The 18,725-nt window shown below is 35.6% G+C and overlaps 1 protein-coding gene across 1 annotated transcript; it reads left to right on the forward strand.

Moving 5' to 3' along the window:
- Window positions 1-2,844: 2,844 nt before the first annotated feature.
- LOC126968814 (beta-ureidopropionase-like) lies at window positions 2,845-4,092 on the forward strand. Its single transcript, XM_050813956.1, has one exon. It carries the CDS (start codon window positions 2,889-2,891, stop codon window positions 4,071-4,073), a length of 1,185 nt encoding a protein of 394 aa, XP_050669913.1. The 5' UTR covers window positions 2,845-2,888; the 3' UTR covers window positions 4,074-4,092.
- Window positions 4,093-18,725: the final 14,633 nt, after the last annotated feature.

The raw sequence follows: 18,725 nt of genomic DNA on the forward strand, positions 1-18,725 counted from the left end.
GGATGGTTGGTACATTAATAGGTAGACAATATGTGACGCCCTGCAAGGGCACAGCAACGTTATACATAAAAAAAAAAAAAGAAGTCATATACATTTTTTACATTCTTATACTATATTGTAACTAATTCTCACACTTGTTATTAAAAAATTCGGGTAAATCGTAGAAGCATTTTGAAACTAAAAAATTTTTAAGATGTCTTTTAAATAGAGAAGGCTTCTCTTTATTTTTAATCTCGTTTGGGATGTGATTATAAATTTTTATTGCCATGTGGTGAGGGCTCGATGACACTAATGACATACTTGTTTGGGGAATTTTTAATCCAGATGGTGGGAATGATATCCATGGCGTGTAGTGCGAAGATGGAATTCGGCGGCGGGAATCAAGTGAAACAGCTCTTCAGAACACTCCCCATGATAAAAAGAGGAAACACAATGTAGCGATGTCTCTACGCAACGCCAAGTGATCCAGCCGTTCACAGAGCACCGGGTCTTCGACAATTCGAGCTGCTTTGCGTTGCACGCGGTCATATGGATCGAGCTGATACTGGGGTGCGCCTACCAGACATGACAGCAATACTTCATATGTGGCCGGACCTGCGCTTTGTAGAGCGCTAGAATGTGGGCCGGCTTGAAGTATTGCCGTGCTCTATTTATGACGCCCAGTTTCTTCGAAGCCAATTTGGCTTTCCTCTCCAGATGGCTGCGAAATTGGTAATCGCTTGAGGTATCGAGACCCAGTATTCCGACACTAGGCGATGCTGTAAGGGAAGTGTTGTCGAAGAGCGGTGATACGACAAATGGGGTTTTTTTAGTGGTAAACGCGCAAACTTGAGTCTTCTGGGGGTTAAATTGGACAAGGTTCAATTTAGCATACATATACAGCTTTAAGCGGCTGTAGGCTTCAGTATATCGTTTGGATTCCAACTCGATACCTCCACGTGTTCCCGAGATAAAGAGTCTTGACAGACAGACGGACGGACAACAATGTGATTGAACTTTGAGTGTCAACCTGAATAAAAGTAAGTGAGTTTAGTACTTAAATAGGTAGATAAATTTTTTTATGTTATGGAAATCGGCCTGAAAAATTAGTATTTCAGTATATTCTATCATTTTTTTAATGAAAATAAGGAGACAACAGACGAGCAGGACGTTCAGCTGATGGTAATTGATACGCCCTGCCCATTACAATGCAGTGCCGATTAGGATTATTGAAAAACCCTAAAATTTTGAGCATCACTACAATTGCGCTCGTAACCTTGAGACATAAGATGTTAAATCTCATTTGCCTAGTAATTTCACTAGCTACGGCGCCCTTCAGACCGAAACACTATAATGCTTACACATTACTGCTTCACGGCAGAAATAGACGCTGTTGTGGTACCCATAATCTAGCCGGCATCCTGTGCAAAGGAGCCTGTCACTGGTATCTGATAACAAAGCACACAAGTGATATAGGATACGATACTAAATTTTAGAGTATTGTTGACGACAAAGTGACTTTGAACTTCTTTGTAGAAAAAAACAAAATATCTGTTCGCCATTTAGTTCTGTTAACAATAATATTTGTGCTTCTTATCGCCTTGTGTCGATATACCTACCATAGTAACTCTTATATGAACAACACCAAGTTTCTTTATGATAGCGTCCAAATCATATCACTATTGGAAGGTCACCGGGCTTAAAGTCGTACCACCCAAGCGGACAGTCATCGGATGTCATAGAGTTAACAATATTTAGATGAAGCTTACACAATTATTTTATATCTCCAAGTATATTCAGCAATGTCCTAAAATCCTACGCTGCAGTTTGGAATTAAATATAACATGAAAAAATAAAAGTGATTTCTTAATTTATTTTATATCTTTGATTTAGAATAATTCTTACAACACATGCATTTTAATCCTTATAATGTCCTACATTTTCAACACAGTTTTTTAGATATTAAAATATACTAGGTATTATTTTAATATAAGTTCTTAATAATGCGGATATAAGTCGAAAAACTTGTCGTATTTATGATTTTCTTTGAATATATGACTAAAGATATCCATCTCATTACGAATACAGAATTCAACATACATGACAAATTTAACAATATAAACAATAGAGTATCTTTTATTAATATGAATGATAGCGTTGTGAAATGGGACATGTTTCAGTATGACAGTAGTATATTGATACTTTGAGCATAATTCATTCATTGGATTATTAATAATAATATGTTGACATCTTAAGTACAATGTTTCTTGCAAATGAAATAATTTCATTTCATTTCATATTCTTACAGCGATATTATACAAAAAAAGTGGGTCGAAATGAAATAACTGCGTTTGCATTATGACTGACGGGCGACGCGTACAAAACATGTATTAATAAATATAAGCAAATATAATTTCCAATTCCAATATACCGTATATTTTCTACGTAAATATTTACCTAATTATCTAACGAAAAATGGTAGAAGATAAGAAAATATGATTCTGATACGATTAAGTTAAGCATCCAATATTAGTCAGTGATCGCATACCATCAGGTGACCCGTACTTAAGCTCGTTTACCCTCCATTCCATAATTTTAATGAAATAATAAACTGAAAAATACAAACATTATAAATTATTATTACATTAAATATGAAATATAGATATTTGAAATAGTTGAGCCTGAAGTAAAAAATACGAGCTTATTCTGTTGTAGGTATTCTAAATAAAATGACAACTACTTACAAAGTTAAAATAATTAATGACTGTTCTGTTCTGTCTATCCTTTCTCGTGCCGAGTTCAAAAGATCTCATTAAGTGTAGAACATACGAGTCTAGTGGCTATTTAAACCAGTGAATGATTGAGAAAAGCTAGTTAGCCAGTACTACTACTGCAGCACGCACGGCATCATGGACTCCGAAACGAAGAGCCTTGAATCTATTATTAACAATAACCTAACTGGACGAGACTTAGATGAATTCAACAGAATCTACTATGGAAGAACAAACCACCATGAAGTTCAAATAAAAGACACATCTCTAGTCGCTGCAAAAGAAAACGATTTTGAAATTGCTGCATACGCTTTCCCTGCCAAAAAGGAACATACAAGACCTCCAAGAATAGTCAAGGTTGGAATAATCCAACATTCCATTGCTGTTCCGACAGACCGGCCTATCAATGAACAAAAGAATGCTATATTCGCAAAGGTGAAGAAGATTATAGATGTTGCTGGACAAGAAGGCGTTAATATCCTATGCTTCCAAGAGTTATGGAATATGCCATTTGCATTCTGCACACGAGAAAAACAGCCATGGTGTGAATTTGCTGAATCTGTAGAAGACGGAGCTACAACAAGATTCCTTCGGGAACTGGCCATTAAGTACTCAATGGTAATCGTCTCTTCTATACTTGAAAGAGACGAAAAACATGCAGATATTTTATGGAATACTGCAGTCGTAATCAGCGACACTGGTAACGTGATTGGTAAACAACGCAAAAACCACATTCCAAGAGTCGGAGACTTCAACGAATCAAATTACTACATGGAAGGTAATACAGGTCATCCAGTTTTTGCGACGCGTTATGGCAAAATCGCTGTTAACATCTGTTTTGGACGTCATCATGTCTTGAATTGGATGATGTTTGGCCAAAATGGCGCTGAAATAGTCTTTAACCCATCTGCGACGATCGCTGCTGAAGCTGGAAGTGAGTACATGTGGAATATTGAGGCCAGGAACGCTGCTATTACAAACTGTTACTTCACAGCAGCTATTAACAGAGTTGGTTATGAAGAGTTCCCTAATGAGTTTACGTCTGGTGATGGTAAGCCTGCCCATAAAGACCTTGGTCTATTCTATGGTTCGAGCTACTTCTGTGCTCCGGACGGCGTTCGGTGTCCAGGGCTTTCCCGCTCGAAGGATGGCCTGCTAATATCCGTAATGGATTTGAACTTGAACCGTCAAATAAGGGATCGGCGTTGTTACTACATGACACAGCGGCTTGATATGTACGTGAGGAGTCTGAGCCGAGTTCTGGAGCTGGAGTTCAAACCTCAGGTTGTCCATGAGAATGACAAGTGCAAAGATAAAGAATAAATGTTATTTTTCATTATAATTTGTATGTTTTTTTTTCTTATCGCCTTTTTCATAATTACACCAGCCTCTTATTAAGCTTATTGAGAAAATTGTTTTCTCCCTGTCTGTCATAATGTAAATAATGCAGAGGATAGTTGAAATTGCCCAAAAGGAGACGTTAAACCACAAGGTATATTATGTAAAGTTAAGTGGAATAAATAACTAACTTTTTAATAAGATGTAGTCAAGAGGAAATGTCAGTCCATCGAGAATTAAATGACTGCTTTGCTGTCTGCCAGTTCTGATGAATTTACCACTACATCTACTTCCAAATAATCATAGCCTTTAGTAGAAAATCCCGACAGAAACCAATCAACATTCACAAGAATACGTTTCGGCTTCATTTTGTGAATCAGTCAATGATCGGAGTATGAGTTAATGTACTGGGCAGGGATGATCACACATAAATCATAATATCCGGACGACTGAGCCTTGCTCGGATTTTTAAGAATGTACAAAACTTGAACAAAAAAGAAAAACTACTAGGACATCTGTATTCGAACCTTGGAATCTCCTGCTTTCCGGATCACCCAATGTTCCATCTGAGCTATTACAGTCTTGTATATAGTGTCGAAATTTACCTTTGTATTCTAATGATATTGTAGCTGTTCCTCAATAAAATATGGATAAAACTACATTTTTTTTTAAATTGAAACCTAGCTATATCGATTTATTGCCCCCGAAATCCCCCCGAAATTTTATGAAAATCGTTGGAGCCGTTCCCGAGATTCAGACATATATATACAAGAATTGCTCTTTTAAAGATATAACAACAAAATCATACATATTAAGATCGATATGTTCCCTATTGAATCTAAAACGGCTGGACCACTTAGCTGAACTTTTCATGCAACCACCAGATTAGCCCAGAGAGTGATCCTATGAAATAACGCACCGATCGGTCCTTCGTTAATCCTATATGTATAAGAAAGAGTCACAATCTAAGTGTCGCTTATGTAGCTTAGTGCAACTTAAACGCTATAATTAAATGTATCAAGCACAAATAATGTGAATAAATTATCTGTAAGTTGTTTGTGCGCGATGGCAATGTTAATGAGACGTAATTACCACGAAGGCGTCTATTTATATTTACATAATGCATATACCTAACTATGTAGAAAATCTTACGATTAATGTCTTTACATCTTTATACATACTACTTATAATATATACAATTCTCGTGTCACAATGTAAGTTACCTTACTCCTCCGAAACGGCTTTACTGATTTTTACCAAATTTTATATGCATATTCAGTAGGTCTGAGAATCGGCTACTATCTATTTTTCATCCCCCTAAATGTTAAGGGTAGTCCACCCCATTTTTTTTTAATTTTTTTACATTATTTTTAATTTTTATTTTATTATGATTCAGCATTGATATATATACATACAAATTTAAATTTTCGCCCTTCTACGATCAACAACTATTTTTGTATCACGATTTTTATATTATTCTGTTCCAACCACCAAACCGATATAGGGTTGCAAGATACAATAATTGTAGTACGATATATTTGGTAGGTCTGAGAATCGGTCGTCATCAATTTTTTACCTCAAAAATTTTTATTCATGAATTTTTTTTATTACTTTATATGGTAATGCAACGTTTGCTGGGTTAGCTAGTAATATGTAAAATAATAAAACTTTAGAGATTGAATTTTTGTAGAATGAGAAAAAAACATCAAAACCGAGTCAGAGGGATGTAAGAAGAGAAACAGTACAAATCCAGATTTATTTTAATTTTTTGTTTTTCTGTTTGTCTATTTGTACATATGGCATCATACAAACTACCGCACATCATACGATAGCACTTGGCAATGCATACATCACTAATACATAATACGTAAGTACCTATCCCTACTCTGTGCTACATTACGTTCTTTTTACAATGTCATGAAGACTCTGTAGGTGAGATTAATAAAAGAGGTCAATGCTCTCTGTTATCTTTATATATAAAAAAGTAAATAGAAGGTGTCGGAAATTTTATTCCTCAACTACTAAAATAGTACATAGTACATACCTCCATACATTGGATGAGAAACGCTTAAAATCATCATGTTTATTTTTCTATGTGATTCAGGTTCAATCATTTGCCATAGTGTTCTATTGTTAATGAGATTTGTTCACTAGAAAGTGCTAATGGTCATTTTCAACAAATTGCTTTGATTACATTGTAAGTCATGTATGTGCTTTTTGAACGAATTATAGCATTTTTTCTAAGTTTTAACTTCCATTGGATTTATGTTTGACCAGGCGTGCATACACGGGCAGGAGACACGCGAAGGACGCACTCGTCCTTGCCCAAGTGACGACCCACTGGTCGTCACTAGGGCTTCCAAACATTGCGGGATATCGGTATTCTGAGCTCCCGCGTCATTTTCAAGTCCCGCGTAATGTGGTATGTACGAATGCAGGATCCAGCAGGATTCCCGGGATTACAGAGAAACAGAAGAAGTAGTTTGGCGGATGAAACTCTGGACATATTAAGTTTTCTACGTACGTAAACATATTCAGAACCATGTTGGTGATGAAATTAACAGCGTCTTTTAATTCCACCCTTTTGTTGTGGTACATTAATTTGATTTGATCTCATAATAACTACCTAACTTTACAATTTACCTAAGAATTTTTTATTTATTAATGATTTTTTGTTATATTTACGTTTGAATATTTACATAATCATAACAGGGGTAGGTAGAGACCACATCTCTCACCTATAAATGCCTTAGATTAGATTATATTGGTTACTAAGTGCGGGGTCCTACGAATTCCGAATCACTCGAGAACGATCATTTTCAATCCCGGTAATACCGAAATTGAAGACAGACTGCGGGATAGAAAGCCCTAGTCGTCGTTTCTTTTAAGCATGAATTCTGAGCCATATTCCACGCGGACGGAGTGTTGATTAAAATAATACATACATACATAAGGAAAAATTATTAGAGTGAATTTTTACAATGCGTGCGCACACCGACACGAAGTTTCGACACCCTTGAAGTTAGCTTTTTTTTATGGAATAGGAGGACAAACGAGCGTACGGGTCACCTGTTGTTAAGTGATCACCGCCGCCCACAATCTCTTGCTACACCAGACGAATCACAGGAGCGTTGCGTATCCGGATGTCGTATCGTCCTGGAAACACCGCACAAGGAAGCTCATTCCACAGTTTTGTAGTACGTAGAAGAAAGCTCTTTGAAAACCGCACTGTGGAAGACCGCCACACATCCAGATAGTGGGGATGATATCCTAACTTGTGGCGTGTCGTGCGAAGGTGGAATTCGGTGGCAGGGATCAGGTTTCAGCTCTTCGGAACACTCCCCGTGATAAATGCGGTAGAAGACACACAATGAAGCGACATCTCTACGCAACGCCAAGTGATCCAGCCGTTCAGCTGGTTGTTAAGCTGGTCAATTAGACCATTTGTATCATACTTCTGCTACCAGGCCTCTTGTAATTCATATGTCTACTGTACCACAACACAACAAATTTCAATTTATATGTAACAAGTTTTAAAATAAAAAAATAATTTCTCTCCACTTATTTAAAAATAATTACATGATAATTTGTTATGTTTTTAAAGTGATAACCTTCAGTTCTAGGATTAATACATAAATAAAATTTGAAAAACAAAATTTTATGAACGATGCGGGACTCAAACCCACGACCTCAAGCATTCCTTCCCAGTACCCTCCCTGGCTGAGCTAACCGTTCGAGTGACGTATCTTAATAAAATCTTATATGCTTTGTTCAACTCTCAGGTTGTGGCTTCATCTACAGGATCTACTTTACAGTTGATAACCTGCTCAACCCCAATATTTGCATACTTACAGACATGAGATGTCGCTCTTGTAAATCTAAGCAATTTGTTATGTTTTAAAGTGATAATCCTCACTTCTAGGATTAATAAACAAATAAAATTTGAAAAACAAAATTTAATGAACGATACGGGACTCGTACCCACGACATCGGTTAGGTTAGGTTATGCACCGGCATGGAACGCCGGAGTTCGTGGGTTCGAGTACCGCATCGTTCATAAAATTTTGTTTTTTAAATTTTATTTGTGGAATTTAATGGTATTTAATTACACGTTATTTATCTAAATATTGCAGTATAATAATATTTTCATAGGTTCTATTTCTTTATTACAATAATGGTTTTTCTACGAACGTAAAATAGCACGATGAATATATTAACATCTTTCGTGCGTAGGTACAGTAGTTTACCCACACTTTTTTTCAAGGCAGAAATACATAAATACAACAACAGCTAATGGGGTTAAAAGTTCTAATAATATTGATAGTATTCCAACTTTAATGTTTAAACTGCATTATTGAATGTTAATTAAGATAAGAGAATTTAATTATCTAACACAAGCTAACCATTCGAAGGTCGAATGGTTAGCTTGTGTGCGTCTTCAATCCTCGAATTTATATTACAACAGCTTATAGCCTTTGTAAAATAATGTACTTATTTGATTGAAAAGAGTGAGTTGAGTTGAGTTGAGTTTCTTGTATGTTCTTCTCACGAGCTCTACTTTTTCCGAACATATGGTAGATTCAGTAATTTAAAAGAAATATATTTTTAGTGACGATTCAAGATAGTTTAAGCCTAATAGCATAAAGTTTATTTGACTTTGAATGGAATTGAGAACATTTAATTTATAAATTCCATCGAAACACCGCACAATAACGTCGTATTGTCAATTTTTTAGTATGTCTGTAACATCCAAATTATTAAAATTGTAATATTAATACAAACTTAGAACATACAAGCGTATAGACGAACTGAGAGCCCGAAAAAAACCCCGTGGGTGACTTTTTATGACTTGTGAATTAAAATACCTAACCCATACGGCGCTACTTGTGGTGGCAGGATGATCCTGTGACGGGAAGGTCTGCTTCAGATTCTTAAAAGTTATTAGATATATTTTTTTTATAATCGCTTATAAAATGCTCGCAATATACCCATATTTATGTACGGTGTGTGTGGATGATGCAGTTCCTGTACTAAACAACTTTTGGTTTGTATTAATCTACTTTGACTTACTCGTTTAAGGCATTGACTATTTGACACTTGAGTATTTTTGTTGCATCACTAGATTTTTGTTGCATTTGTAAAAAGATGAAGCTGTAATGTTAATTACATATAATATATCAGCTAATTATAGACTTGTTGTTTAAAAATGTTATCACAACGGTCGTGAACTTGTTACTTAAGAATACGAGATTATTCTAGAAATTTTTATAACATAATAATGAAATATATACCGATTTGTAGGTATATTATATATATTTCCACCTATATATTGTCTCATCACGATATCTTTGGTGTAAAGACTTCATTTGGTAGGAATATTCCTTTTGCCGAGTAAAGGTCAACTAAGAACGGATTTCGGATTTTTCGAACGCTTTTTTACTCGGTCTGTTACGCTCATGAATCATATATGTATGCACAATTTTTGATGCTTGTTCCGATATTTTTTTGTATCAGAACGTGGCGGGCTCTGTTCGTTTTTTGTACGGGACGTGACAGGACACATCACCATAATCAAAAAATCTAAATAAAATAATCGCCCGACGCGGAGCAAAATTCTATAGAAAATAAGATATCTGCACATCTCACCACTTGATCCATTGCCACCGAAGCTAAGCGGAGAGGAGATGTGGAATTTCACATCTCTATCATACATCTCCTCTCCTCTCCACTTTGGTGGATAACGGGCCTTAAGGCCAGCAACGCATCTCTTGATCCCTGGTGCCATCACCACCACCACGTTCCATCACGTGAGGCTCTTGCCGATTTGCCCCTCTTATATAAAAAATGTATATTTTTTTGCATTTTTAACGGCACTAATTTGGTACAATAATAAAACCTAAACACAAAAGCAACGCAAAATTTGTGCCTATGTATGTTGATTAAATTATTTCTACTTATGTAAGTATTATTGTATTCCAATGTAAAACTCATATTGACTTGACTGTCTTACAAAAATAATATATTATTTTATGAGTGGAATAGTTTATTACCACAGAGTAACGTTAGAGATCTCTAGGTAAAACGCAATAATATAAAAATAGGTGAACATCATGGCCAATGTTCGTTGTTAACACTTCGCTGTTAAAAAAAAACAAAGCGTTACATTTTCTAAACCAATCAAATTCAGCCTGAACGAACCCGATGCACACTACTAGTATGTAATTCAAGGAAAAAAACAAGTCAAAGGGATCATTTAGCACACTGAAAGGCCTAAAAGCGCGAAACTCAAAGATTTAATTCCATCGCAATTTTCGCACTCACGACAAGAGATGTCGCTAATGTCCTGCACCATTGTAGTGCTAGGCTCGCCTTGCGGTCACCCTCGCGTTTGTTGCAACGAAATAGAGTTGATTTTAGCTCTTGGTGCTAGTTTTATCGTGTAATGTGGTAAGCATTGCTTTCTATCGTACTTGACGGCTGAAGCCCGTGACATCCATCACAAAAATAATGGTTTCTGTTAGGGTTGTACGTACACGTTTACGAGAATTTAAAATATATTTTCTATGCAGTTGAAAGAATTATGATTTATCAAGACCCATACACAAATACGGTTTAATGTTTTTTTGTGTTCATATTGTTTTGCCCTTTATCAGGCAGCATCGGGTAGTAGGATAATATTTGATCAAAAGTTGAAACGGTGACTAACATGTTCCTTTATCCTCCTATCCGATTTTAATCCGATAATTATATATCCGCGGATTATTTCTGAGAAGAAATATTGAGTTTTTCCTGTCACAAAAAAGCAAATTAACAATTCGAATGAGAACTATTCTATGACGTGCAAATTCTAAGAACGTTTATGAATAAATAATAGAAAGTCAATACGAAGACGCTCACTACTGAATTTTTTGTACTGTGGCTCATAAATGGTAGAAAGTATAGCTCTAGAATAATTCATACTTGTGACATTTCTTTGACGTAAATGAGTAAAGTGATTTTGATTTGATTTGATGTGACATAGTGTCGTCTGCATAACGTTATCCTTAAGAATATTTCAATGGAGTGTCATTCAAAGCAAACGCTACTTTTCACATTTTTCGAGATCAAATTGTCAGTTGACTGTTAATTACATTTTCATTTAGAGTTACTTACATTTTAATAGATTATTAAAATTAACAATAAGATTATTAAATAAATCATGCTATTTATTGAATAATCTATCTAATATATCTATTGAAATAAAATCAACCAAATATAAAAATTTAAATGAATTAAAATTATAAATATGTTGGTAACGCCAACTATAGTAGATTGTTAACCGAGGGTCGAAAGAATCACTTCCCGAGGTGTTTAGACTGGCTATAGTCCGAGTAGGAATTGATTCTTTTACCCGTGTTAAACACTCTACTTTTCATTTCGAATATGAGGAAAATAAAAGTAGTTGTTTATCTACACTATGTATTGATAATATATAGGTAATAATATACGCAGTACCGTACTTTAAATTAATTGTCAAATTAGGACAATAATTTATGTCGACTTTTAAAATTTTAAATATGGAACTCACCGCGTAATTGTTGCGGCTTATTCCGCTCAAAGAAGTTTGCGCTAAGTTCACAATGGCTGTTTAGATAGTCACATGGCCGCAGCATTTTTTTTAATTAGTTTTTTTTTTACATATAACTCTTCACAGCTGACAGCAGTTCTATTTTTAAAGTTCATTCCGGCCCTTAGGTGGGATGTAATTTGTATGAGTTTTTCCCTCTCTATGGAGGAAAGCAGCATTTTCCAACCAATAAGCAGATCAAAACAACATGACTTTCCGAGTATGAGAAATGAAAATAATTTATCGTAGGTGTCAACCCTGAGGTAATGTAACTGGGTCGCAAGAGGATAGTGTCAGTGGAGAGGATCCGGAAGTCACAGGAGTCGGGGTACACGCACTTTATACATTATACCCGTGCAATACAGATTACTAGATTCTAGAACTTTTATACCATGCCTAAACGATGCACATCTGTTCAAATAAAAAAAATCAACTCGACAAAATGTGTTTTATTTTATATAATTGAAGTGAAAAAGGTCTGTAGGCGCTAAGTATATTGTTTTGTGTTTATTTAATGAGACTGTCACACTTGGATATGTAACGTTCGTAACTTCTTGGAATCATGCTATATTTCAATAATTATCTTTACAATCTTCAGAGTGTAAAGATAATTATTGGTTTCAGATAGGTATCCTACGTTGAGAATTAGACCTTTCATATATTTGTCAAAAAATTCACTTATGATTTTCGAAGTAATAGTTATATATTTATTACCATTTAACACTACTTATTAATATTATAAATCATTACTGTTGGCGAGTATTATGATAAATATTCTCGACCATTCGTCTTTAAATTCGACATTTTGACACTCAGAAATGATCCTACCTGCTTGTCTACATGACCAAAACAACGTTTCCTTCTCAATAGATTTTAATATTTATAGAAATCACTTCATACTATCAGATATAAAGTCAATACCAGTAAGAGCAAATAATAAGTGTAATTTAACTTTCATTTTTCTCAAAAATATCGCTTGACAGTTTAAAAACCATTATAAATTGCAAATCCGAAAATATTTCGAGGCAGTAGCTAGTTAAAAATAAATTAAAACAAGAATATTTGCCTGTATTAATCATAAACATGGCGTTTCTTAATTTTTTGCATCTGGCAATTAAGGTCGTTACGTTTCAAATGAAAGATGGCCGCACTACCGTTTCCGGCGAGACTTTTTTAATTTTTCATTTACGGTCGGCGATTTCAATTTTGCTGCTAATTTCTCATTTAAGTTTTCCTTGTTTTGAATATAAAATTTTATACAAATTAAAAATGATTATATTATTAAAAAAATTAAAACAATAAGTGATATAATTAACTATGTTAGATTTCAGTAATTGTTAAGTATTTCACTTTGCCTTCGATGTCACTCTACCTGTCTGATTCATTGCTACATTTTAATTAAATTTTCAACGCCCAGCTCTCAAATTAACCCAAGAATCAATTGGATGTTTCGATTGCTAGTCAAGCCTTCAATAAAATAAGCAAGATTCAAATGTCAGGTGGCAATTATGTACACGAAACAATGTCCAATAAAAAATTGAGTTAATATATATTGCCTGTTTGTTACTACACTGGCCTGCAAAAGTAAGTATCACACTTTTCAAATTAAATTTTTTTCTTAACTATAGAAGGTAGAGATTTAAGATTAAAAACGTTTTATTGCAAATTTTATAGGCTTTAATTCTTAGAAACTAAAATTATACATTAGTAACATTTTTAACTTAAAAAAGATAAAAAAATTAAAATAGACACTTTTAGATTAGTGTAAAAAAAAATTAACTAAAATGTATTACATGTTATTTAATTTTTAATAACTAGTATTGCCTCCTCGAGCTCTGATTACAGCTTCGAGCCGGTTTGGCATACTGAACACTAGGTTTCGGAGCCGATGTTGGGGAATATTCTCACATTCTTCTACCAGGGCCTGCTTTAGTGCCCTGAGGGTGGTAGGTGGTGGTCTGCGATTTCTGACTAGCCTCCCAAGCTCATCCCAGGCGTGTTCAATCGGGTTGAGATCAGGACTTCTTGATGGCCAAGCCATCACGCTGATACCGACCACCTGAATATACTCTTGTACGATATGAGCCGTGTGTGGCCGGGCATTATCATGCATCAGCATCGATCCATCACCTATATTTGCTAAATACGGCCCTGCATACTCATTGAGAATCTCTTGAGCATATCTTTGCCCAGTGAGGGTGCCATTTTCTATGGCTACTAGCTCTGTGCGACCTTCTGAAGATATGCCAGCCCATACATGTACACTGCCTCCACCGTATTGGACTCTTCCTGAGATGCAGGCTTGAAGTTATCACTCACCAGGTCGCCTGTAAACACTTCGCCTTCCATCAGAAGTGTAAAGGGAGAATCGAGACTCATCTGCAAACAAAATTCTTGACCATTCTTCTTCATCCCACTGCATGTGTTCACGGGCGTATCGCAGTCTCGTTACTCGATGCTGTCTCTCGAGTTTTGGGCCACTCGCTGGTCTTCGGGGTTTCAAATTTGCTTCAGCAAGTCTTCTTCTCACTGTACTGTCACTAATGTAGTCCCTCCGGGTCTGAAGTAGCTGTTGCTGGACTTCAACTGCATTTTGATGGCGATTTCTTAACACACTGGAAATAATATAACGATCTTCTCGGGCACTGGTACACCTGGGTCTGCCATTACAAGGTCTCCTCAGATGGTGTCCAGTCTCTTCGTACATTCGCTTTACCTTGTGGACCGTTCGTACCGTCACACCCACCATTCTTGCAGTGCGACGCATACTGATGCCTAGTTCCAGAAAAGCCATTCGCCTAGCACATTCTTCAACTAAAAGAGGCATGATAAATAAATGTTATGTGCTTTTTAGCATAAATTTTTAAAACAAGACCCATCGATCTTGAAAACAAATTTAAAACAGGAAGAAAAATGTGAATGGTAAAATTGTAATTCGGAAACGTCCACTATGAAAAAGGAATGGTGTTGTTTTTGAAGTTTTTTTTCAGCCAATTATTAAAAGAAGGTTACCGACTATAAAGTTTTTATTTACAAAATTAAATTCTCTTTGGAGTCCTTTTTATTTCGAAAGTATATCTTGTGAACTTAAAACGTTATCCCAATTTTAAAAGTCTGATACTTACTTTTGAAGGCCAGTGTAGTTTGATCTTTTGTCATATTTTTTACATTTTCCCGATGGAATATGACTAATAATAATAATAATTAAGCCCTTTTATTTCCTTAACTAACATAAGATAAAAAAAACATATACGTTTAAATAATATTTTCATAGTTAAAGCGCCTGGTGGGTATAGGACTCCTCCAACAATTTTCAGGTTGTTCTTGACTTTGCTTTCTGAGTCCAGTTTTCTCCAGCAATTATTTGATCTCATCAACCCACCGTTCTTTAGGACGTCCTGTGGCTCTCTAGCCTGGTGGTCCAGACCATTTGGTGACCAGCTTTGTCCACGATGTAATCTGAATACTGCACACATACTTCACTGATGATAGACATTTGCATATTAGTCCCGTATGCCAACCGTATGCCAATTGCCAGGTCGGTGTCTCAGAACGTTATCAGTGATCGGGTGTGTTTTGTCGCTAACTTCATAACCGTGTATAAAAGAGACAAAATACACATAATTATGAACTAGGTATTGATTAGCCTTTTGTAATACGGACCTTAGAGATTCAATGCCTTATCATGGTCAATCTGACACTATCGTGTGTTTTATACACCATTATAATGAAATTAACAAAAATATGGTTTATCAGTTATCATTATTACATAACGAATACATTCATGAGAAATATATTTCATTCACAACCTAAATTCATAAAATCAATTTATGAAATCAAATAAAAGTATATTCGTCTGTAATGTTATTTTACAGTAACAAAAAAATTTGACTGTATATTACAATCTCTGAATTATTCTACAAAGTCAGGCTATTTTTTGGTGTTATAAACTACTTAACGGTAATCGTTAATCAGTAGTATATCCGACAAACCGACGAATATAAACGTGTTTAGTTCCACACTCTACATACTTATGAGTTAATATTGGCATAACAAGAAATTATAAATAAGTAGGTATGATCAATCTGTCAATAATCAAACACAAGAGAATGCAATTTCGTAACATGTAGGGGCACATATGAAGAAATAAGTCATTTCATGACACGTACAATTTCGATCACAGATGAATTCAGTTATACGTTTTACGCATATGTAAATGAAGCAGGTGTATATCGATTTGTTAAAAATCCGAGTCACGTACTACGAAACTCGCTGAGTACTTTTCCCGCCAACAATTGGGCGGGAGATTGAATCAACACATGCTCGGTTTCATTTCCGCTGCACTCTGTCCGCGGTTCCAACAGTCTGTTGAAAAAAATGTCTCACTATTACACGAACTTGATTTGACTAAGGACAGAGTAATCGATAGAGTAGCATTAGCAAAAAGAATTTTATTTGTATTACTTCTCACCATCTTAAAAAAAAAATGTGATACGCATGTAAAGTGCCTCTAAGCGGATGAATGCTTAATTTTGTAATAAAACTGCACCAGTGGTGGTGGCTAGGATATGGGTACTACAACGGCACCTATTTCTGCCGTGAAGCAGCAATGTGTAAACATTGCTGTGTTTTGGTCTGAAAGGCGCCGTAGCTAGTGAAATTACTGGGCAAATGAGACTTAACATCTTATGTCTCAAGGTGACGAGCACAATTATAGTGCCGCTCAGGATATTTCTGGGTTTTTCAAGAATCCTGAGCTGCATTGTAATGGGTAGGGCGTATCAATTTCCATCAGCTGAACGTCCTGCTCGTCTCGTCCTTAAAAAAACACTAGGCTACAGAGACTTTAAATCGATTAGAATCATTAAGTTTTTCGTATACGAGGATTTGTTTGCAGGAAGTTATTGATGAACTCTGTAAAAATAACAATAAAAGCTGCATATTTTCACTCGTACACACAGACAAATGAATTTGTGAAGGTGAATAACTTAGATTAGTTTAATCCATTCTGTATATTGCCCTGACCAGACGGCAACTTTAAAAAAAAATCTAAACAATTGAACGACTCTATATTTTTCCTTGTTTCATTTGAGCTGCGGGTAAATTGAAAAAGCACACTCGAAAACCCCTTTAGTGTCACGTATGAAACACACAATAGAAAACATCATACATATAGAACTATATCAAATACGAAACGAGCTTTATCGTTTAAAAAATTGACATTGCGGAAACCCAACTGTTCCCAAATCACGATTCAGAAATATATGGAGGCACCTATTGATTTGATGATATTATTTAAGTTATTTTCAGAACTGTCATCTATATTTCTATTTGTTGGTTGATTATAAGTCTGTGTTTATAAAAAACATCACCCGGATGGTAATAAAGTAATGTGTGTGAAATGTGTAATTGAATGAAAATCTAGGTAATCACATGGCTTGGAGATACTAAACCTTCAACCGTCTGGGATTTGGCAGATCAATGAAAAATGTATATTAGTATGTATATTAAGTTTAATTTTAATTTTTTAATTTTTTATGGAATGTAGGACAAACGAGCGTACGGGTCACCTGGTGTTAAGTGATCACCGGCGCCCACATTCTCTTGCAACATCAGAGGAATCACAAGAGCGTTGCCGGCTTTGAAGGAAGGTGTACGCGCTTTTTTTGAAGGTACCCATGTCGTATCGTTCCGGAAACACGGCACAAGGAAGCTCATTCCACAGCGTTGTAGTACGAGGAAGAAAGGTCCTTGAAAACCGCAATGTGGAGGACCGCCACACATCCAGATGGTGGGGATGATATCCATGATGATATATTAGTGATATTAATGAAAGTAATAAACTCTAAATGTAATTAATTCTCAAGTGGTCGTTTTCATTTCACTTTTGAATCTGTATTTCAATAATGTCAAAATCCGAATAGTATAGAGTACGGATATATGTCATTTTTCATATGGAAAAGGAAGACAAACGAGTATAGGATCCGGGTCACCTAGTGGTAAGTGATCACAACGATCCATACTCACTTTAAATACCATAAACCGTTCTTATAAAGCATCGAATAAACCTACATGTGATTTCGTAAACCATTAATTAACTACTAATAAACACTGGTACGTGGTGGACGAGTATCGAACAGGGACACCGTGGTAAGAGTCAATGTTCTACTCTCTGCGCCACCTAAGATGTATGTTAGTACTATCGATAAAATTTAATCGTGACCCACCTTAATTACATTTTCCTATAGTCATAATAAACAAGTAGGTCGACATTCGCTTGAACATAGGCACATTTCCAAGTAACTGTTATCATTTTTTTAATGATAATAAGGGGCGAGACGAGCAGGAAGTTCAGCTGATGGTAATTGATACGTTCTGCCCTTTACAATGCAGTGCCGCTCAGGTTATTTGAAAAACCGAAAAATTCTGAGCGGCACTACAACTGCGCTCGTCACCTTGAGTCTTTGAGACATAAGATGTTACGTCTCATTTGCCCAGTAATTTCACTAGCTACTCACACTCTACTTCAGACGTAAACACAATAATGCTTACACATTACTGCTTCACGGCAGAAATAGGCGCCGTTGTAGTAGCTATAATCTAGCCGGCATCCTGTGCAAAGGAGCCTGGTTCTTATTTTATTAGACACTGACAGTCAACAATTGCCATACAATATTTTTCATCTAAATATGGGTCATGAATCAATTCTTTCGATGGACATTCATACAAACACGAATGTAAGAATACCAATACGTCACAATAAATAGATTGAAGAAAGAGATCACCAAAACAAAATGCCAAAAACAGGAAATAGATTAAAATATCAATCTTGTATTCAAGCAAAGAAACCAACTTTTAAAAGCCACGCACCCTGAACATTTCTAATATCTTAATTACTTAACTCACATAGTGGTAATATTTAGGAGCAAATAGCACTTGTTGACGCAACAGCCGGAGGCAAACAGAAAGTGCAGTAATTATAATTACGGCTAGTAATTGGATGGGTCGCGGTATGAGGGTTGTAATTTAAT

The sequence above is a fragment of the Leptidea sinapis genome, chromosome 16 (assembly GCF_905404315.1).
Source record: "Leptidea sinapis chromosome 16, ilLepSina1.1, whole genome shotgun sequence".
Taxonomy (NCBI): Eukaryota; Metazoa; Arthropoda; class Insecta; order Lepidoptera; family Pieridae; genus Leptidea; species Leptidea sinapis.

Coding starts and splice junctions, on each gene's coding strand:
- LOC126968814 (XM_050813956.1), top strand. CDS start 2,889: ATGGACTCCGAAACGAAGAGCCTTGAATCTATTATTAACAATAACCTA.